This window comes from Trachypithecus francoisi, unplaced genomic scaffold (genome assembly GCF_009764315.1).
Source record: "Trachypithecus francoisi isolate TF-2019V2 unplaced genomic scaffold, Tfra_2.0 Lachesis_group8, whole genome shotgun sequence".
NCBI lineage: Eukaryota > Metazoa > Chordata > Mammalia > Primates > Cercopithecidae > Trachypithecus > Trachypithecus francoisi.
Genome location: NW_022681473.1, coordinates 53,356,872 through 53,378,050, shown reverse-complemented (window position 1 = coordinate 53,378,050; position 21,179 = coordinate 53,356,872). Strand labels below are relative to the sequence as shown.

The following is a 21,179-nucleotide window of genomic DNA, read 5'->3' as shown; positions in this document are numbered from 1 at the left end:
TGGCCTATAAAGAAAAGAATGTGCAATCAGAAAAGGGGGATTGTGGGAAGAAAATGTTAGACCTTCTTTTTCTATTTATTTTAATCTAAAAACACAAAATTAAATTTTACTTATATTGAATATATAAACACTGGCATCTCACTATTCCTGAATGAAAAGTGTGAGTTCGGCAATGTAGAGAATTCAGAGATTCCTTCATTTTCTTTTAGTATGTTGTGACTTATTCCAGTTTATGTGTGCAGAGTTAAGTAGATTTATCAATTACATTCTTATTTCATTATATCAACCTGTACTAAAATGAAAGTGGCTAAAAAGGATTTCTGGAAAGACAACATGAATTTGAAACAATACTGCAAGCATAAGCAAAAAAGATGATGACAGATGACATTTCTACTTCTAGTGTGAGCACCACAGCACTGGCCAGCACTTCAGAAGACACCTTACGAAGTCATGGGATGACATTTTGAAAATAGAAGTTTGGAAATATTTCCATCATGTGATTTTGATGCAAAAATGATATATGTGAGCCACCCAAGGCTGGAACTATGGTGAAGCAAATGGTTTTCAAGGTGAAAACCATTCACCCTGGGCACAAAATTTAAGGGGTGGTGCCAAAAATTCAATAATCAAGACAACTAATCTTAATGCAATATTTTAAAAAGTCAAAATTCATCTTAATCCATGATAATCAAAATATCAAAACCTTAAAGACAAGATCTATAACCCCTCAAAACTCATACATGAATGCTTAAAACTTGAAGACAGAAATTTTCAACCTCTTAAAAATCTTCTAAGCAATTTATTCCAAAGAGCTTTGAATCATTTGTAAAAATATAAAAATGCAACGTCTTCTGGTTGATGTCAGGAAAGATGGAACACTACTAGTTGAATTTCAGTAAAAACCTTTGCATGGTTGGTGGATGGAATGGATAAAAATGAAACTTTTTTTTTTTTTAATCTTTCTAAACATGCATTAGAAAGAATGGCCAAGGATGTACTTCTTCCTTTAGGATCTACATCTTTGTGAGTTACCCTTTTTTTCAGCTTATGACAGTCATTAAAACCAAGTACAGAAGTAACTTGACGTTGAATCAGACATTTTAATAACTATTTCACGAAGTATTAAAGATTTTTAAAATTAATGTAACTTAGTCAGTCATATTGATTTCCCTAAATATTTTTAGTGGGAATAACAAAGATTTTTATACCATTAATATGGAAAATAACTCAGTTATTTTAAATGTTTATTTCATCTTTGTCTTAGCCTTTTTACATTTTACAAATGTTTTGTAATTCCGCACACAGAAGGACACGTATAAAACTTATATAAGTATATGTTTTTTTTTGGTAACGGGATTACAATAAAAAAAAGTTTGGAGAACACAAGTGCAGGCAGTTAATGCTGTGGGTGTTAGGAACATGACAAGATTATATTATCTCAGCACGCTGTAAGATCACTGCATCCATAAAAGTCTTCATGAAGGAGCCCCGCTGAGTCTCCATAATGGAAGTAGGATTTGGAAAAATGACTACAGCAAACTTTGTTTAGTATAACACAAAGCACCATGCTTACTGCTGGAGAAGATTAAAGTTCTCCAAAAACGTTAACGGAGATCACAGGTTGAAGCATACGCAGCTCTACTCTTGGAGGCTAGCTCAGTCTCAGACTTGGCCCTGATGGAGAAGGAAGTTCTGTGGAAGGGGGCAGGGGAGCGCCTCTCCAATGTAGTTGCGGGGGGCGGGCGGTGAGGACACCGCTTCATAAGGGAAGGGGTGGCTGCCTCCCCCAGCAGGGGGTGGCCCCTGAGGTCCCTCCAGCTGGGGGCCGTTGAGAAGGAGGGTGGGGAGAGGGGAAAAGAACGTCAGGAGAGTGAACGGGAGCAAATAAAACGCCGTTCATTCCGACTGGAAGGGCCAGAGCCGTGTCTAAGCGCGGGGGCCGGGAGGTGACCCGCGGTGGTGTCTCTACCAGGACGAAGCCTGGGGTATCTGAAGAGGGGATGACGTCCAGGCGCTTTGCTAACGGGAAGCCAGAAGGGTATGAGTTGCTAGGGTCAGAGAAGGAACTTTCGGCTGATCTTTCCCTGCTGGGCAGAATCGGAAGAGCCCCAGAAAGCAGGGAGGACAGTGGGCCTGGTCCTTCCCCGGCCGGCAGAGGGAGTCCCGAGATGGAACGTCCAGCTCTCCTCTAACGAAAAGCGTTTGCATGGCTGTCTTGCCAATTCTGTACTTCCCGGGGCTGAGGAAGAGCCGAGGTGACTAGAAGCGAGCGACAAGTGCCGGCCACCTCGGGTGCCAGGCGCCGGGCTTGAAGCCCGACGGGCCGAATTCTCGCGAGAGCGGCCGCCGCCATTTTTCCATTGATTGCAGCGGGCTGGGGGAGGGGCCGACGACGAAGGCGGCGGTGGTAGCGGCGGCGGCGGCGGCGGCGGCGGCGGAGGAGCCCTGGGTCGGTGTCTGCGCGCTGGTGTCTGAGGCCCAGGGTGAGGCCTCCGCGATTGCTGGAGCGCAGGCGGCGGAGAGGATGACTGCCGTTGCCATTCTCTCTTGAGCTAGCGAGCCGCCGCCACCCTCCACCCTCCCCCGGCAGGGCGGAGAGGAGCGGCCGGAGTCAGCGATGGTGCCCGGCGAGGAGAACCAACTGGTCCCGAAAGAGGTGAGGGGCCCCACAGGAGGTTAGGCCTGAGGCCTGCGGCCGCTCCCGGCAACGCAGGCCCGGGCCGGGGTTCGGCTGCGGGCCCGGCCGGGGTGCAGGCTCGGCTGTGGGGGAAGGAGGAGGCATGAGGCAGTCGGGGGTGGACGGTGGGTGCGGCGAGCAGTTGGGAGACCCGCTGGCTCTAGGGGTCGGGGAGCGGACCTCCTGCCTCGGGTTTTATGGGGCTGGACGAATAAAGGAGCGGACGGGAAGGAATCAGGTTCTACTTTAGGGGAGAAGGTGGCCTTTTAAGTTCTTGTTTAACGTGTCGAGCCGAGAGAGATCATTTCAAAGAAAACATTCTGGAACAGTTGCCTATGGGCACGGCAGGGTGACGGTGCGGCTTCAGGGTTTGACAGTGGCAGCGTATAGCTTTCAGCGCTTGTGAAATCTACACCCAAGTGAGATCTGTGGGAGGGCAGACTTAACTGTTACGACTTTTTTTCAACTCCTGTTACTTGGTAGTACTATTGGCCTGTTTAAATGAGGCCTACTGAAGATCGTGGAAAAGTAGTACATGGGACATTAATGTAAAGGAAGGAGATAGGAGAACATTACCATATGGAGAGCTGAACTCTTTTTTTCTTTTTGAGGTTGGGTTGTGTATGCCAATTTGAGTGACTTCTTAAATTCTTAAAAGCAAGTGATACGAGAAGCCTTGACTAGTTGGGTTCTCTTGAATAGTAGTAGAAGATTAAGGGTAGAATCCAGCACTGGCTAGCGAATTTCAATATATTAATAGTATCTCTGTTGGCTTTATAAATATCTTCGGCGTATTCAAACGTGTATTTTTAACTGGCTGATCATCAGGCTAATGCTTTGGATTTTTATTTATCATATACCTTAAATAGAGACAAGTGTTGGATTGAAATTAGCTATGTGGAATCTTGAAATTTATGAGTGATCATTACAGATTCTTAAATTTTTTTGTGCCTGTTTTACTTGTTTTGTAGCAATTCTTTGCTACTTAAGCAAGCACTGACACCATGCAAAGGTGATATTATTGGAGTCATGTACCTGTATGATACAGGTATTTTCCCAGCTTTGTCAGATGGACAGTGATAGTTGTTTTGCAAGGACGATTTTTGTAAAAGGCAGAGAGTGTTCATCAAGCGTCACCAACTCTGTGCAAAGCAGATAAGCAGATGAGTTAATCAGAATTCTTGCCTTGGGAACTTTCTGAGCTACTAAGAAAGTGAACACTAGTGTTTGTTGAACTCCAATTAGGGACTAGGTACTTTACCACATAAGTAATTATGCAAGGAAGGAAGTGATAGGTGCTGTAAGAAAGGTGTAAATATGTATTTCGTTTTAGAGCTTCATATTGCTGGTTTTCATTTTTATAAAAATATTCTTTCTCAATTTTTTTGACCGTTAGAAAAATATCATATAGTTGGAACTCTGCTTTAAAAAGAAAACCCAACATGCCGGGTGCGGTGGCTCAAGCCTGTAATCCCAGCACTTTGGGAGGCCGAGACGGGCGGATCACGAGGTCAGGAGATCGAGACCATCCTGGCTAACATGGTGAAACCCCGTCTCTACTAAAAATACAAAAAAAAACTAGCCGGGCGAGGTGGCGGGCGCCTCTAGTCCCAGCTACTCGGGAGGCTGAGGCAGGAGAATGGCGTGAACCCGGGAGGCGGAGCTTGCAGTGAGCCGAGATTGCGCCGCTGCACTCTAGCCTGGGCGACAGAGCGAGACTCCGCCTCAAAAAAAAAAAAAAAAAAAAAACCCAACATTAGATTTATTTCCCTATTAACTTGATTTATAGAAAACATGATAGAATAATAGATACCGAGCGTTGTAGAAACATCTGTTGTGTAAAAAGTGATAGCAGCAATGAAAGTTTAAAGATTAAATGCCTGTCCTTTAAGACTAAATCCCTTCCCTGAGGCTTTACATTCATCGCAACTTTTTTCCCCCTCCTTTCTACTTTTTATGGACCATATGCCTTTATTGTCTATTCCTTAGTCTCATCTTTAGTCTTCTTTTTCCCTGGTTCCTTTCATGATTCCTGGAAGCATAATCTGTGGTTCTTACCTTTTATAGCTAGCCAACTAGCTTTTTCTTCTTTGATGGCCACACTCATTCTTTGTTAAAGTGATTGCCTCCACTTCCATATTTGCTTCTGGATTACTGGAAACTTTCTGAAAGTCACCAGTTATCTCTTAAATGACCAAAATCTTTGGCTTTTTTTTTTTCTTGCCTCTTCTGCTCTTTGAATTCTCTGCAGGATTTGATAGTTTTTTAAAAAACAATTTCTTTATTTTAGTGGTACTCCACTTTTCTGGTCATTTTCCCACCTGTTTGTCCTATCTGCCCACTCATTTAGTCAAGGCCTTTCTCATCTTTTTTGTATTTTTTTTTTTTTTTTTTTTTTTGAGACGGAGGCTCGCTCTTTCCCCCAGGCTGGAGTGCGGTGGCGCGATCTCAGCTCACTGCAAGCTCCGCCTCCCGGGTTCACGCCATTCTCCTGCCTCAGCCTCCCGAGTAGCTGGGACTACAGGCGCCGCCACCTCGCCCGGCTAATTTTTTGTATTTTTAGTAAAGACGGGGTTTCACCGTGTTAGCCAGGATGGTCTTGATCTCCTGACCTCGTGATCCGCCCGCCTCGGCCTCCCAAAGTACTGGGATTACAGGCGTGAGCCACCGCGCCCGGCTTTTGTATTCTTAATTAGCACTTTTCTGTGATCCTTGAAGCTCCCGGACAGGTCCTTTTAAGTAGTAGTAGAATCATACAGTGCTAGAGCTAAGAGAAAGCATAATCATCATCTAAGTTACCCTCCACTTTACAGTTGAGGGAATTAGGCCCGGAAGATTGAAAGTGACTTGTTCAGGGTCAAATAATGAATAAATGGCAGACCTAGTGCTAGAACTCACGTCCTCTGCTACTATTTCCTTGATTATACTCTATTTTACAGAGCCCTCCATGTAATTTAGAGGCTCTGTAAGAAGAGTTTGTAACTCTAAGTATATATACCATGTGAAAATAAATGGCAAATTAAAAAATTTGTTGCATTTATTTTAATGACTTATTATCAATCTAAAGATTTTTTTTTTTTTTTTTTTTTTTTTTTTTTGAGGACCTTTGTATAGGGAACCTCTGACCCCTAACTAGATTTAGATTTTGGTTAGATGTGGGCATGTGTGCATGCATGTGTTGATGTGTATAGTTGTTCAGTGAATAATATATTTTGGTCCCTGAAACTCAAGGACAAATGTACCTTTAGAGGACTCTTGAAGAAGACAGCTTAGTGTAGTACAGGCATTGGCAAACCACGGCCAGTGGTCCAGATCAGTTCATAGCCTGTTTTTGTATGGCCCGTGAGTTAAGAATGAGTTTTACATTTTCAAATTGTTGAAGAAAAAAAGTCAAAAGAATTATAATAGTCTGTGACACATGAAAATAATATGCAATTCAAATTTTAGTCTTGGAACAGCTATGCTATTTATTTAGTTTTTTTGTATTGCTACGACAGCGGAGATGAGTAGTTGCTACAGAGACTCTATGCAGGATAAATTTGAAATTACTTAGGTTGGTATTCAAGGCCCAGTACAATTGATTCTGGCCATAACCTGTCCTTCCAGCTTATCTCTTCTCCCATGAAACAGGTTTTTAATGTAGTCAAACAGGTTTCTCTCTAACTTGCATTTCGCTTCTTTTTTTTTTTTTTTTTTTTTTTCCTTTAAATTACATTTATTTTAATGCTGAATTTACTCCCGTGCCATAAGTTTTTGTTTCTTCAGTTTCTTCTGGGATATCTTTTTCTTCTGGGCAACCTCCTCTTCTGGTTTAGGAACAATCTGTTCCTTTTCAGTAAGGATCATCTCAATGTGGCAGGGAGAGCTCATGTATGGGTTAATCCGACCATGAGCTCTGTAGGTCCGTCGGCGCATTTTAGGTGCTTTGTTCACTTGGATATGCTCGATGACCAGAGAATCTACATCTAAACCCTTAAGTTCAGCATTACTCTCTGCATTTTTAAGCATGTGCAGCAAAAATTCAGCACTCTTTTTGGGCCATCGACCTTGTGTCCAGCCCCACTGCTTGGCCTGGGCACACCTGCCAACTCCACCATTGTAACGTCGGAATGGTACACACTGTTTCTGTAAAGTGACATCTTTCAGATACTTCGTGGCTTTTCGAATATGCATACCCTTGATGGCCTGGGCAGTTTCACGAGTGTTCTTAAAGTGAACACGAAGATTGGAACCTCTTGATTTGCATGATTTCGTGGGGTTCTCCGGGTCAAGTGAATAGCGAACCATTTTCCCAGATTACCTCAGGCCGCTTCTGCATTTTGCTTCTATTTGTGCTGTCCCCTCCTTCCTGTTCAAAACCTTCATACACATTTTTCCATAAGTGCCTCATATCTCAGTTATTCTAAATAGCCTTTTCTGACCATTTTAACCTTAGAGATTTCTCCCTCTTAGAAGACCTTTATGTAATAGAATTCATTTGGCAATTACAAGATGGTGCTTGGTGACATCTATTATGATCTGAAACTGTAATCTACATTTTATATGTTATTTGTTGTGAATTTCTTGACAAGAAAGACTGTGTGTGTTTCTCTTTCTTTGTTTTTCGTTTTTGTAGGTTTGTATTATAGGTTTAAGACAGCGTCTTTCCTGGAGCAGATATTCAGTAAATATTCGTTGGTGTGGTGACAGGGTTGTAAGCAAATTTAGCATTCTAACCAATTATCCTGTCCTTGGAGGTTTTCCACAGCATCATTGGCAAACTATTTTCCAACTTTTGCTTTAATACATACTTTCATGACTAATCTTTGATAACATCTTTGTCTTAGAAGAGATCTGTTATTTTTTAAGTTTTTGAGTTGAGAGAAGTCTAGATCTCTATAGCTGCCATCTTTTGATAGTTGCCTTACAGAAATATTAAAGCATTTCCCATTGGATAGTTTTTCTCATCATTGAAGATGGAAGAGGGCAGCACGAGAACTAACCTCTTCTGTTCTGAGTCTGAGCATCCTCAGTTCTTTAACTGTTTGTTAGTTCCTTTCTTTTGGACATAATCAAGGGTTTTTAGTATTCTTCCTAAATTGTTGTACCCAGAAAGAGCAAAGAGAGTGATGTCTTCATTGTGGTGAAGAACAAAGCTTTTCACCTGTTTCATTCTGCTATATGTCTTTTAATTGTAGTATATTGATTTCGGCTTTGAGGTCTCTTTTAATATCATCCCAAGTTTAATTATTGTTTGGTTGCTATTTTGTTATTCTGTTTTCTTATAAGGATGTGTGTCATTAATATTCATTGAGTACTCACTGTGCATCTTACTGTATTCTGCCAAATAGGAAAAACTGAGAATAGAAAAATTTGTTCTCTCAAGTATCTTATAGAATAATCAAGGATAAGGTACACATTTACTGATGCTTTAAAAATAATACTTAAACTGCAGTACTTAAAGTAGTGCTCATGGACTCTGTAAATCCAGAGAAAATGGAAAAAATGAAGGAAAAAGAGTAGAAATGTAAATTCTTTATCTCTGGATTTTTTTTCTCCTGTCTTTCATGCAATCACTACTTCTGTCTGGAACTGGTTTTGGCATCTAATGATGATGATGATAGTAATAGCCAGTATTTATTGAGCATTTATTTATATACCAGATACTGTTGGTTGTTCTTTGTATTAACTCATTTGAGCTTCACAGCAACCTCAGAGTACATATATAAGACATATTGATAGCAAAAACAACTTGTTTTTATTTCTATTGTCTGACTTCTTATAAAATCCATTCATCAGTATCTTTTATAGAACATATCAAATGCATGTTCTTTTAATTTTATTTTTCCTAAATTAAATTACCTGAGGAAATATGCTGCAATTGTCCTTTTTGATTTTACTGATTCTTTTAAAATGAGCCTTTTTCTTAAATGTCAGATGTTGAGTCTCTCTTACTAGTAAGAGACAAGTTTGTCAAGTTATACCTGCCAGGGTTGTAAACAAATTGGAGTGTTTAATAAAAGTCAGTATTTTAGATATCATTGGAAATGCTCATTTAATGAATGAAAGCAAAGCTGAATGCAGAGTTGTATATGATTCTAATTTTGTTGAGGAAAAAATGAACAATTTAGGGTTATATGCATTGAAAGATCAGAAGGAATACACTAATATTAAGAGTTGCTATTTCTGGATGTCTGGATTATTGGGATATATATTTAGACTTTCATATTTAAAAATGAGCATGTATATTATTTTCAAAAACAGAAATTGAGATGATCTGATTGTAGTTTCGGGGGTATTTACATAGTGTTGTTAATTTTTTTGTGCTCACAGTTTTCCTATTTCCCCTCTCCTCTTACTCTGTATATTTGCCTTGAGTAATCGGATCCACTTGTATAACTTCAACCTTTGATTGTGATTTACACATTTATATCTCCAGCCCTGAGCCCTTCTAGATTCAGATTTCCACTTGCATGCTGGATATCTCTACTTGGTTGTACTCTAGGACCCACAAATTAAATATAGGTAATATCAAGCTTATTTCTCCTTCCCTTCTCGCAACCCAATTCTTGGTGTTCTCCTGTTTCAGTTAGTGTTATCGCCATCTATTTATATGCTTAAGTTAGAACAGTTTTTGACTCCTCTCTTTTCCTTTTTCTCACATGTAGTTCACCACTTAGAAAATATTTCTGTGGGCCGGGCGCGGTGGCTAAAGCCTGTAATCCCAGCACTTTGGGAGGCCGAGACAGGCGGATCATGAGGTCAGGAGATCGAGACCATCCTGACTAACACGGTTAAACCCCGTCTCTACTAAAAAAATACAAAAAAAAACTAGCCGGGCGAGGTGGCAGGCGCCTGTAGTCCCAGCTACTCGGGAGGCTAAGGCAGGAGAATGGCATAAACCCGGAATGCAGAGCTTGCAGTGAGCTGAGATTGCGCCACTGCACTCCAGCCTGGGGGACAGAGCGAGACTCCGTCTCAACAAAAAAAAAAAAAAGAAAGAAAGAAAGAAAATATTTCTGTGTCCTTATCTTTCTCTCCATGGCTCTGCCTTTGTCTAATTATTGTATTTTCTCCAATGTGACCTTTCTAATTGGTCACTCTGCTTCCAAGGCCTTTCCTTTCCTAACCATCCTCCCCACAACTGCCAGGGTTACTTACCAAAACAGATGAGATTAAGATTTACCTGTTTTAAAGTTTATAATTATTACCCTCTGATTGCAATTTGAATGATAGGTACTATTTGTAAACAGTATGTGCTAGACACTGTGCTAACCAGTTTACATATATTATCTCATTTGACAGTGTGATAGTATTAGCTATTATTCTTCATTATCCATTTTACACATGAAGAAACTAGGCTTAAAGATGTTAAGTAACTTGCTCAAAGTTACATAGCTGTTTGATTCTAAATCAAGGTAGCTTTAACCAGTGGGAAAGTCCTTGATAATATGGACTCAGTTGATTTTTTAAATGTATTTTTATCGAAGTTATATTTAATACATGCACATATTTATAAGAGTTAAATAGCTCTGCAGAACTACAGTCACTTGTCACTTAATGACGAGGATCTATTCTGAGAAATGCATCATTAGACATCATCTGAACATGATACAATATGCTTGCATAAACCTAGATGCTTTAGCCTACTACACACCTAGGCTATATGGCATAGCCTATTGCTCCTAGGCTAGAGACCTGTACAGCATGTTACTGTGTGGAACACTGTAGGCAGTTGTAATACAGCATAAGTCTTTGTGTGTTCACATATACAGAAGGTACAGTAAAAATATGGTATTTATAATCTTGCGGGACCACTGTCATATTTGTGATTCACTGTTGACCAAAATGTCTTTATATGGCACATGACTGTATTTATAAAAACAGTAGGTCTCTGCAAATTTCCCATCATTTCAGGCTTTTGATACTTCCATATTTGAAACGAGCGTTTCTTTTTGTTGTTGTTTTTTGTTTTTTTGAGATGGAGTCTCACTCTGTCACCCAGGCTGGAGTGCAGTGGCATGACACCAGCTCATTGCAACCTCCGCCTCCCAGGTTCAAATGATTCTCCTGCCTCAGTCTCCCGAGTAGCTGGGACTACAGGCATGCGCCACCACACCTGGCTATTTTTTTTATTTTTAGTAGAGACGGGGTTTCACAGTGTTAGCCAGGATTGTCTTGATCTCGACCTTGTGGTCCACCCGCCTCGGCCTCCCAAAGTGCTGGGATTACAGGTGTGAGCCACCATGCGCAGCCGAAACTAGCGTTTTTATAGTGTTACTTCTTGATTTTTCAGTTTAAGGTATTTTTCAGTTTAAGTAAAAATGAGGGTTTACCACTATCCCCAGCAACACACAAACACACTTTTTACCCCTGCCCAGTACTCCCAATATTGTCATACTGCAAGTTGTTTGGATACATCAGTATTTCGTAGAAATGGGGTCTCACTATTATTGCACAAACTGGTCTTAAACTCCTGGGCTTAAGCAATCCTCCTGCCTGAGCCTCCCCAAAGTCCTAGGGCTACAGGTGTGAGCCACCATACCCAGCCTGGATACATCAGTATTTCAAAGTTTAGAATGACTCCATTTTCACCATGTTAGCCAGGCCAGAGTTAGTAATTTTTAACAATTTTGCTTTGCTTAGTTTTCTGTATACTTATTAAATTAGTGAAGTGGTTGTCAGTTGGGGCCCATTTTCACGCCAGAGGACATTTGACAATGTTGGGAGAGCGGAGGAGAGTGTAGGTTTGTGCTACTGACATCTAGTGGGTAGAAGCCAGGTATGCTGCCAGGTATTCTTATGCACTGCACAGGACAGACTCCTGTAACCAAGAATTACAAGGCCCGCAATGTCAATAGAACTGTTGTTGAGAAACCCTGATTTAGTCCAAACTATCTCTCAAGTGTATGATGGCTTATCTTCAAACCTACCAATTTTGACTTCGTGAGAAGCTCTTTCCCAGGCCCTCTGACCTGCTCCAGTTTGAACTCGTTAAAGCTAGAACTTTTGTGCAGCTGTTGTCTTGGACTTGCTTTACTGTCATCTTAATGATTCTCTCAGTTCTGTCTTGTTTTGGAGCCCCTGTTTCTGTATCTGGTATCTTTGGCTGTCTTTGTTTACGTTCTCATTTTGAAGGGCCACTTTAAATTGTTTTCTGGATGGGATAGAATTTTTTCAAGACTATACCTGTCTGTAAATGTTTTTTCTCCCCTCTTGTTTTATGGATAGTTTGACTAGGCAGAGAACTCTGAGTCAGAAATAATTTTTTCTCAGAATTTTGAAGGCATTGCTCTATTGTCTTCTATTTTTCTGTGATGTTGAGATCAGATGCTTAGAAGATCCTTTTCAACTATATTGAAACTTTCTTTTTTTCTCTTTGCAAGCTGGAGAGAGAATCTTTGTCCCCAGAGTTCTGAAATTCTTGTATTATGTAGTTAGATATGTGTGTTTTTAAAATTCATTCTGTTACTCCTGTTCAATCTGGAATTTATCTCATAAATTCTATAAATTTTCCTTTATTTCTTTGATTTCCTCTCCTTCGTTTTATCTCTCCTCTCTCTTTTGAATTCCTATTGTTAGATGTTGGGCCTACTGATGGGTTTCTCTAATTTTCTTGTCTGTTTTCATTTCTTTATGTTTTTTTCTTTGCTTTCTGGGAGATTTTTCTCAACTTTGTCTTCCAGTTCTTCTACTAAGTCCTTATTCCTGCTATCATATGTATAGTTTCCATTCCTTTTTTTGAAAAAAAAAATCCTGTATTTGTTTTATGGATGCAGCGTCTTATCTCTCTTAGGAAATATTGGTAGTTTTTTTTTTTTTTTTTGTCTGCATATTCTTTTTCTTCCAAATTTCCTTTTTCTGTTTGTTTGCTTTGGTCTTTATCTTTTATATTTGTTGCTTTCCTTAGATGTCTCATGATCCTTGGAAGTCTGTGCTTATTTAAGAGAGAGGCCCTAGGCTGAATGGAAGCTGTACTTTTGTGTGATTGTGGTTTTCTCTGTAGGATGGTAAATCTGGATGATTTCCTTGCAGACTCCTAGTCTTAGTCCATTTGGACTGCAAAAACAAAATATCATAAACTGGGTGGCTTGTAATCCACAGAAATTTATTTTTCACAGTTCCTGTGAGTGAGGCTGGGAAGTCCAAGATAAAGGTGCCAGCAGATTTGGTGTCTGGTGAAGGCCTGCTTTCTGGTTCACGGAGTAGCACCGTCTCGCTGTGTCCTCACATGGTGAAAGGAGACAAGGAAGCTCTCTGGAGCCTCTTTTACAAGGGCGCTAATCTCATTTATGAGGGCTCTGCCCTCTTGATCCAGTCACCATCCAAAGATCCCACTTCCTAATATCATATTGTTAAGTAGGGTTCAACATGTGAATTTTGGGGTGAAGAGACATAGGCATTTAGACCAGGGCACCCAGTGACACATCTTTTCTCTTGTGCTGGATTGTTTTCCCAGACAAAATTTCTCATCTTTTGCCAGGAGAGAACAAGCTTGAGAGCTGAGTAGGAAGAGGGGACATGGGTCTCATCTTTAAGCATGCAGATTAACCTAATTCCCCAGTTTTCATTATGGCACCCTTCAAATTCAATTGAGCATATTGTCCTCTAGTCTAGATATATCCTGTTATATGCTCTCTAGGGATTGTTTAGTCTTTTATCAGAAGGGGCTGAAGAGTAGAAGAGGTGGTCTGGGGGTTTTCACTACTTATTAGATTTCAGTCAGTTCTAGTTTGGACTCCACTCTCACTCCCAGAGTGTCTGAAACTTCCAGTTCCTGAGCCCCTTAGTTTATTTTTTGTTTGCTTTAATGTATTTACACAAGAATTGCAGAAAGAGTACAAAGTTTCCATATACTCTTCACCCAGCTTCTTTTTATCTTAACATCTTATATAACCATAGAACAATGATCAGAAGTAAGAAATTAACTATACTACAGAATTTATTCAGATTTTACCAATTTTCCCACTCATAGTTTTTGTTTGTTTCAAGATCCAAATTTAGGATACCACATGGCATTTACTTATATCTCCTAGTTTCCTTTTATCTGTGATAATTTTTCAGTCTTCATTTTCAAGATCTTGACACTTTTGAAGAATACTGGTCAGTTATTTTGTAGAATGGCTCTCAATTTGGGTTTGTGGATGCTCTCTCAGGAATAGATTGAGGTTATGAATTGAAAAGAAGGATTATCACAGACGGGATGTGTTCCTTTCAGTGCATTATGATGTAGGGGCGTGGGCATGATGCCGATATGTACTACTGATGATGTTACCCTTGATCACTTGGGTAAGAGGGTGTCTGCTAGGTTTCTCCACTGTGAATTGACTATTTTCCCGTGTAATAATTATTAAATACTTTGATTTAAAGTTATTCAACCAGGCAAGTCAAATTTTAAAAATAAAATAGCTTTTAAAAATCAAATTCTTTGAGACCATGCAGATATCCTGTTTCCCCCTAAATTTCTGCCCACTAATTTTATCATCTATCTGTGATCTTGTCTGCAGCAATTATTACTGAGGCTTAATAATAGTGATTTTCTATTTCTGCCATTATTTCTACATTTATTAATTGAAATTCTTCTGCGAGGAGAATTTGTCCCTCCCTCCGTTTATTTACTTATTTATTTATATCAGTATGGACTTATGGATATTTATTTTATTCTTTGGATTATAATCCAGTTTTCTGTCATTTATTTGTTGATCAAGCTGTTCCAATTTTGGCTAGGGGGCACTTTTTCTGGTGGGCTTCTGTACTCATCTTTGCTTTTTGAGCACTCACTTCCTTACTTTCCAACACCACATAATGCTTCAGCCCATCTTATGTTTTCCTTGCCCCAACACTTCTCCAAGGAGTTTAGAGGTCTTTTGGTGTACTAAATGTCAATGTGATATAAACTAGGTGTCTTTGGCTTTCCTCTAGGCTAATGTGGAATTCAGCCTTCCCAGGTGTAATTGTCATTGCCACTTATTCTGTTTTCTAGCTTTTAAAATTATGTTTCTGTTTCTTTGCGGTTAATAGTCTTTCAAAAATTTCTTTACTGGGAGGCATCAGAACTAAATCCTTATATTCAATCTATCCTCTTTAACCAGAGATTCTTAATGTTTTTGTCTCATGCCCCAAGCCAGTTTTGTACAAACCACATTCCACTACATTAGTTGCTGTTCCCCAGATGTGCTGTTACATGTTCATGTATCACTTCTGTACCCTTCCCCGAGTGAATACTATGAAGTATTTCTTTTTGTCCTCCAGTTTTTAAGGAGTTTTAAGTGGGTGGACTTTGATTTTACATGAAAACGACTATTTGAGTAATTAGGATTCTTGCCTATCTTCTATTTTCTCTTTTTTGGATTAGTCATATAAATTTTTTGTCTTTTAGTGCCCAGATACTGTAATTTTTTTGCCAAATGGAAAGGAGGAGTTTCTGCATCTCAAGAATAGTAGGGTATGGTGATAGCCCAAGTTAGAAAGAAAAGATTGTATCAAAAACAGGGGTTGTAAAAAACATAGAATTACATATATATTTAAATACCTATTGTGAATTAAAGTTGCAAAAGACATCTACTTTTGGAACAAATTCCTTGGTGTTAAGGACCTTCTTCAGTTCAGGCAGCATGCTTAGGTGGCATGATATGCAGAGGCGTATTATGTTACGAGGTTTATGACACAGATTTTCAAATCTAACATACAGACATTCTCCATTGTGACAAAGTATTTGGCAAAATGATTGTGCTTGGCAGTGATGGCAGATGACTGACAAAAAACGATGTGATCTTTCACATCAACATTCTTAAAGAATATGTTTTTTCCTGAGCCTGGCTTTTACAGGTATAGTGTAAGAAGGGATGGATGTAGTTGTAGTGTGAGTAAATAAATGTGTCCTCTGTACCTTACTGCATACTTCCATTTACTTTGTCCTTAGGTGTGGAATGAATAATTGCCCTCTTCTTTCATTTAATGAAACTAAACTGAAACATGCATACATAAAATGTCCATGTATATGAATGTTTTAATTTATGCAAAACTGTTATTGATATAACCTGCTGTTGAGAGATTACAGTGTTTGTAAAAATTACTGAGCTTTGTCTCAAGTTTTGATGTTCTTTAAAACATGCTCTTAAAATCCTATCCAACCAGCAAAATCCAGCCTGAAAATTCTCCTCTTTCAACCTGATTGCATATTCTTAACTCTAAAATCCTACAGCACCTTTGGCATTTGAAAAATTCTGCTTCTTTATTATAAGTTATTTGTTATTTCAGTTAATACCTTCTATTAGATTGGAGGTTCCTCAGAGTCAGGACACTACAGCTGGAATCCCTAGGTTCAAATACCAGCTGTCTGACATTGGAGAAATTCCTTAACTTGTCAGTACCTTAGTTAATTAAGGATAATTCTAACTACCTCCTAGCATTGGTGGGAAGATTAAATGAGTTAATACATGTAATGTGTCATGCACACAATAAGCTATCAATAGATGTTAGGTATTACCACCTTCTGTTACTACCATCATTTCTATTATTACCTTCATTTCTATATCCTCCCCCAGGGGCCATCACAATGTGCTGTACGTTGTTGTTATTCAACAAATATTTGTGGATTAAATGAAAATGAACTTATATTTTAGTTATGCAAGTCATTTGAAGTTGTAGTTCTGATTACAGCCTCTCAGCTACATATCTTAATGTCTATAGCACTAATCCTAAATTATTGTTAGATTTGACAGGTTCTCTTGTATGATCAAGTAAGACCTACTGTTACAGCTTTGAAAGTTGGAACACATAACAAAGTGAAAGTATTAAAAGAAATTTTGAGTTAAGCTAATGAGGTTCTGAGAAAAATTAGTTTGGTTTATATAGGTGGTTGTCAAAATAATTCACTAGATTAACACATTTCTTTTTTAGTAGGATTCAGTGTGAAATTTTAAAGCAGGATCCATATTAAGACAAAGTTTCTGAGAGAACTTGATGTGTTTGATAATTCTGATTTTCTGTAGCTCTGGTGTAGAACTAGTTGACATGGATAGAAGAGACTGTCCCTATCAGTGGTACTCTGATGATGCTTTAGATTTGATGCTGTGTAGTGGACTGCTTCTATACTAATAATTTTCAAATATTAGTGTAATATGCTTATATTAAAGTGGCTTTCTAGTAGAGAAAAATTAAAGAAAGGCTAAGTGACATAATTCAGAAAAAGGTCTAGAACTTAAATCTTTCTGTATAAAGATGTGAATCCGATACCTTTGGTAAGATTATAGGTTTAACTTCAGGAAAATAATGAACCTCATTTACAAACTGTGAAATTTTTTAGTACAACCAAAGCATTCTAGTTTACTACAGATACCTTTCTTGTTTTAAATACTTACTTGTATTTAATAATGAATACACTTTCATTGTTTTTAGTGTAGATTTCCATGGCTCCTGATTTTATAGAATTCATTCAGTTAAACATTGAGTTAGTAGCTAATAAGAACTACTACAGAGATATTCAAAGATGAATAAAGAATCTGGCCTACTTCTAGATTGTAGTCTAGGCTAATGGAAGAGACAAACAGGTGACCAGACAAATATATAATGTGGAAATAAAGTGGGACCATAGAGCGAGGAGCAGTCGGCTTTCTCCAGGGGATTCTGTGAGGAAGTAATCACAAAGGCTGACTTGATTATTATGTAGAGAAGGAGGAATAGTGTTCGAAACAAGAAAGTTTGTAGTGCATTTTAGGAAGTGGCAAAAAATTTAGTGTAGACGCATGGGACGCCTGGTTCTGGCAGGTTGTGTCTAAAAATTCCAAAGGCTTTGTGTGCCCAGAGTTTAGATTTTTATTTTGTAGACATTAGGGGGCAAAACATATTTTTTTCCCCAGAAAAAGTCAAGATTTGTTTACAATGATTATAAAATTTAGTTGCTGAAACTTGTTCATGTAAACATTTTTTACTTGCTTGAATGTTTTTTGTCCCCAACATTAATACCAAAAATTTGCATACAAATCAAAGTGGGGGAAAAACTTGCTAATACCTTATTCTCTCATCCATTTGTTTTTCACATTTGCAATCTCATAATTAGGTACTTTTTTGTTTTTTAAGAATAAATATTTCCTTTCATAATACATTTTAGCACATTTTCTACATACGAGACTTTTTGGCAGGATGTCCTTAGGCATAATTGTTACATATTTGATATGGATAACACAAAGGTGGGTGTCTTCAAATAGGCTAACCAGGTAAGCCTCATTTGCCTTTAGAAAAGTGTCAGGGGCTGCACTCTGGAAGTGTAGATCTGTTTTGAAGTTCTCACAGCTGATGCTGGAAGGGAAATTTGCAAGTGAGAAGTTCAGTGTACATTTGATAACTTCTGATTTTCACTGAGAGCCACAGTACAAGGCTTATAATGATGTGGTTTCTTAACCTTTCTAGTATGCAACATATTCTTGTGAGTGGCTTTTGTAGCTAGTTACTTCCTGTGTGCTTTACCACTGGCTTTTTTGTGGGCATTTGGCTTGGTAGGAACTGTAGTGTAGAGAACTCCCTATTTACTTCTCTTCTTGGCTGAAGCTCTGCAAGCTAAAGGTGACACCATGCTAGGCAGTGATGACTGTTGGTGGCAGTCACAGTGCAGTAACTGAGAACAACATAAGTAATATCTTTAATTTGAGAATTAATGGAATCTTCCTAAGGATAGCCACAGTGCTCCAAATAATATTTATTTAATAAAAATAAAATATTTAATCAAGAGAAGCTCTGGATTATAAACCTAGTTCCAGGTTGCATTAATAAGTAGAATTTTTGTATGACTCATCTCCAGAAAGATGCAGCATGTTGCTTTCGTAAATATAAGTAAGCTATCAATGAATTTATATACATTTCCTTCATTTATAGTGTCTGTCCTTTTATGTGTTTAGGTATTTTACTTGTATTGCCTTTAAGTTTACACCAATTTATATAATCTATTATTTTATGTCTATTTATAGTACTTTGTGTTAACAAGAGAATTGGTGAAAAATTATGTTTAACAACCACACCTTATTAAAATATATCTGAGAAATATTGCTTTAATTTTGACATTTTAAATTCATATGTCTTGAAATATTTATTTACCTTTAGTTATTTACCATTAACACAACACAAATGTAATTTTAAGAGTTCTAGGAAAAGTAGACGACACAAAAATGTTTCTACAGTTGAGTAATATGATTTTAACACTGGAAGGGAGGCAGTAGTTATGAGGCAGGAGAATAGAATCTGGACTCAGGGAACTTAAGGCCATTTCACGCTGACTTCTTAGAACTAAATTGAAAGGAAAACCCTCACTTTCCATGCTTAAGTAACAAAAGAGCCAGAGGCTACTCCCTTTTCGGACCCCTACCTTTTCTGCGTGGCAGAAGGAAAATTGAAAGTACCTCTGGTTGGTTGCAGAAAGCAACCAATGAGACGTTTGCAAAGGCTTGTAACTTTGTAACTTCACTTCAGCCTCTGGTTGGTTGGTGGCGCACAGACTGATTGCAGGCCAAATCTTCGTTTGCATAGAAGTGCGACTTTGTAACTTCACTTCAGCCTCTGATTGGTTGCTTTCCACAACCAATCAGATGTTTGCATAGGAGAATGACCTTTGTAGCTTCACTTCAGCCTCTGATTGGACACCACTTCATTTACCAGAGGTGAATACCAAGTGACCAATGGGAAACCTTTAGTGGGTATTTGTACCCAAGAAGATTCTGTATCCAGGCCCTTGAGCTGCTGCTGGTGCAGTTCCCACCCTTTGTAGTGTACTTTGGTTTTCAGTACATCTCTGCTCTTGTTGTTTCATTCTTTTCCTTTCTTTGTTAGTGCATTTTGTCCAATTATTTGTTCAAAACGCCAATAACCTGGACATGCTCCACTGGTAACGGTTAAATACTAATGTTATAGCCCCTCTATTTTCTCGGTAAGAAAAACTATAAAGGCCATAGAAACTCAATAAGTTACTTAGGGTCTCAGGTAATGAAAGGGCATAAGTGAGATTTTTTTTTTTTTTTAAATCAGTATTACTGAGGTATTATTTATATATAGAAAAATTCATCCTTTTGAGGTATACAGTTTTATAAGTTTTGAGAAACTTACACAGTTGTACAACCACTACCATAGTCAAAATATAGAATATATCCATCATCTCAGAAAATTCTCCTTTGTTTCTTCATCACCTCGAAAAAGTTCTCTGTTGTCTCTTGTAATCAGTTCCCTTCCCCTTCCTCCAGGCTCTGGTAACCACTGATCTGTTTTCTGACCTCATGTTTTTCCTTTTCCAGAATGTCGTGTACATGGAATCATACAGTATGGTAGCGTTTTGGGTAGGAATTTTTTCATCTAGCATAAAGCATTTGAGATTCATTTATGTTGTTGCTTCTATCAGTAGTCTATTCCTTTTTTTTGCTGAATGCCACAATTTGTTTATCCATTTACCAGCTGATAAACATTTGGGTTGTTTCCAGTTTTTGTTGATTCTGAATAAAGCTACTATAAATATTTATATACAAATTTTTGGGTGGACATATGTCTTCATATGGTAAGTGTATGTTTAACTTTGTAAAAAACTGCCAAACTCTTTTCTGAAATGGCTGTAACGTTTGTGCATTCTAGACAGCAATGTATGAGAATTCTGGTTGTTCTGCATCTTTGTTATTACTTGGCAATGTCAGGTTTTTTTTTAAGTTTATTATTATTTTTTAACCCTTTTAATAAGTGTGTAGTGGTGGTATCTGTGCTTTTAGTTTGCATTTTCCTAATGACTGATAACATAGAGCATCTTTTCATGTACTTGATACTGGTTTTTCTTAAGCTTAATGCAGCGTCCTTTATGTATTACATGTTTAAGGTTTTGCTAGGTACTGATAGGAGGGAGAGGAGTAAAAAGAGTATCATCAAAGAGTTTGTGATTTATATAGGGAAAACTGATAATAATGTTAACATGATGTTAGTTATAATTTTGGTAGGTTCTTTGAGAAAGGGGTTTACATAGTAACTGACTTGGTGGAAAGGACAGTAGTTTGGGAATCAGAAAACTCAGTGGTTTGATTTTACCTTCGTTGCTTAACCTTTCTGGTCTTTGTTTTATTCTTTCATTTGTTAAATGAATGAGTAAGACCACATAAGGTATAAGGTTTGTCTCTAAATTCTGTATCTACATAGTTTTTCTTTCCATGCAGGTTTTGAAACCTTGTGAGAAGGCTGGTCAGAAAACAAAAGATCTTTGCAGATGTTCCTCATCTGATGAAGTTCCTCTTACATGCATCCCCAAAATATAATCATTTGAAAATTTAAATATTGAAATTTTAGTATATAAATTTCATTATATACAAGAATTGCATATTTCTTAAATATATTTTAAGGGTAGTAACTGATAGTTCAATAATAATACCTTATTTTTGTATGGTGTTACTATAATTTATAGAGCATTTTCAAGAAGTTCTCCCCTTCGATAGAAAAACTATGTGGATGGCCGGGCACCGTGGCTCACACCTGTAATCCAAGCACTTTGGGAGGCCGAGGCAGG

General features: G+C 38.3%; 2 protein-coding genes across 4 annotated transcripts in view; one reads left to right on the top strand and one right to left on the bottom strand.

Moving 5' to 3' along the window:
• The first annotated feature begins 1,846 nt into the window (after positions 1 to 1,846).
• Positions 1,847 to 21,179, top strand: part of USP47 (ubiquitin specific peptidase 47) — a 117,792-nt gene continuing 98,459 nt past the window's right edge. The window contains exon 1 of one of the 3 annotated variants that reach the window (XM_033205811.1): positions 1,847 to 2,656. In XM_033205811.1, coding sequence (XP_033061702.1) covers positions 2,618 to 2,656 — 39 coding nt within the window. In that variant the 5' untranslated portion in view covers positions 1,847 to 2,617. The remainder of the gene's footprint in view (positions 2,657 to 21,179) is intronic. The other 2 variants (XM_033205810.1, XM_033205809.1) reach the window with 2 other exon arrangements.
• Positions 6,356 to 6,986, bottom strand: LOC117080623 (60S ribosomal protein L17). Its single transcript, XM_033205817.1, has one exon. The coding sequence runs from the start codon at positions 6,962 to 6,964 to the stop codon at positions 6,410 to 6,412; it is 555 nt and encodes a 184-aa protein (XP_033061708.1). The 5' UTR covers positions 6,965 to 6,986; the 3' UTR covers positions 6,356 to 6,409.

What these genes read in the sequence shown, in the direction of transcription:
- LOC117080623 (XM_033205817.1), bottom strand. Translation starts at nt 6,964, where the DNA reads ATGGTTCGCTATTCACTTGACCCGGAGAACCCCACGAAATCATGCAAA.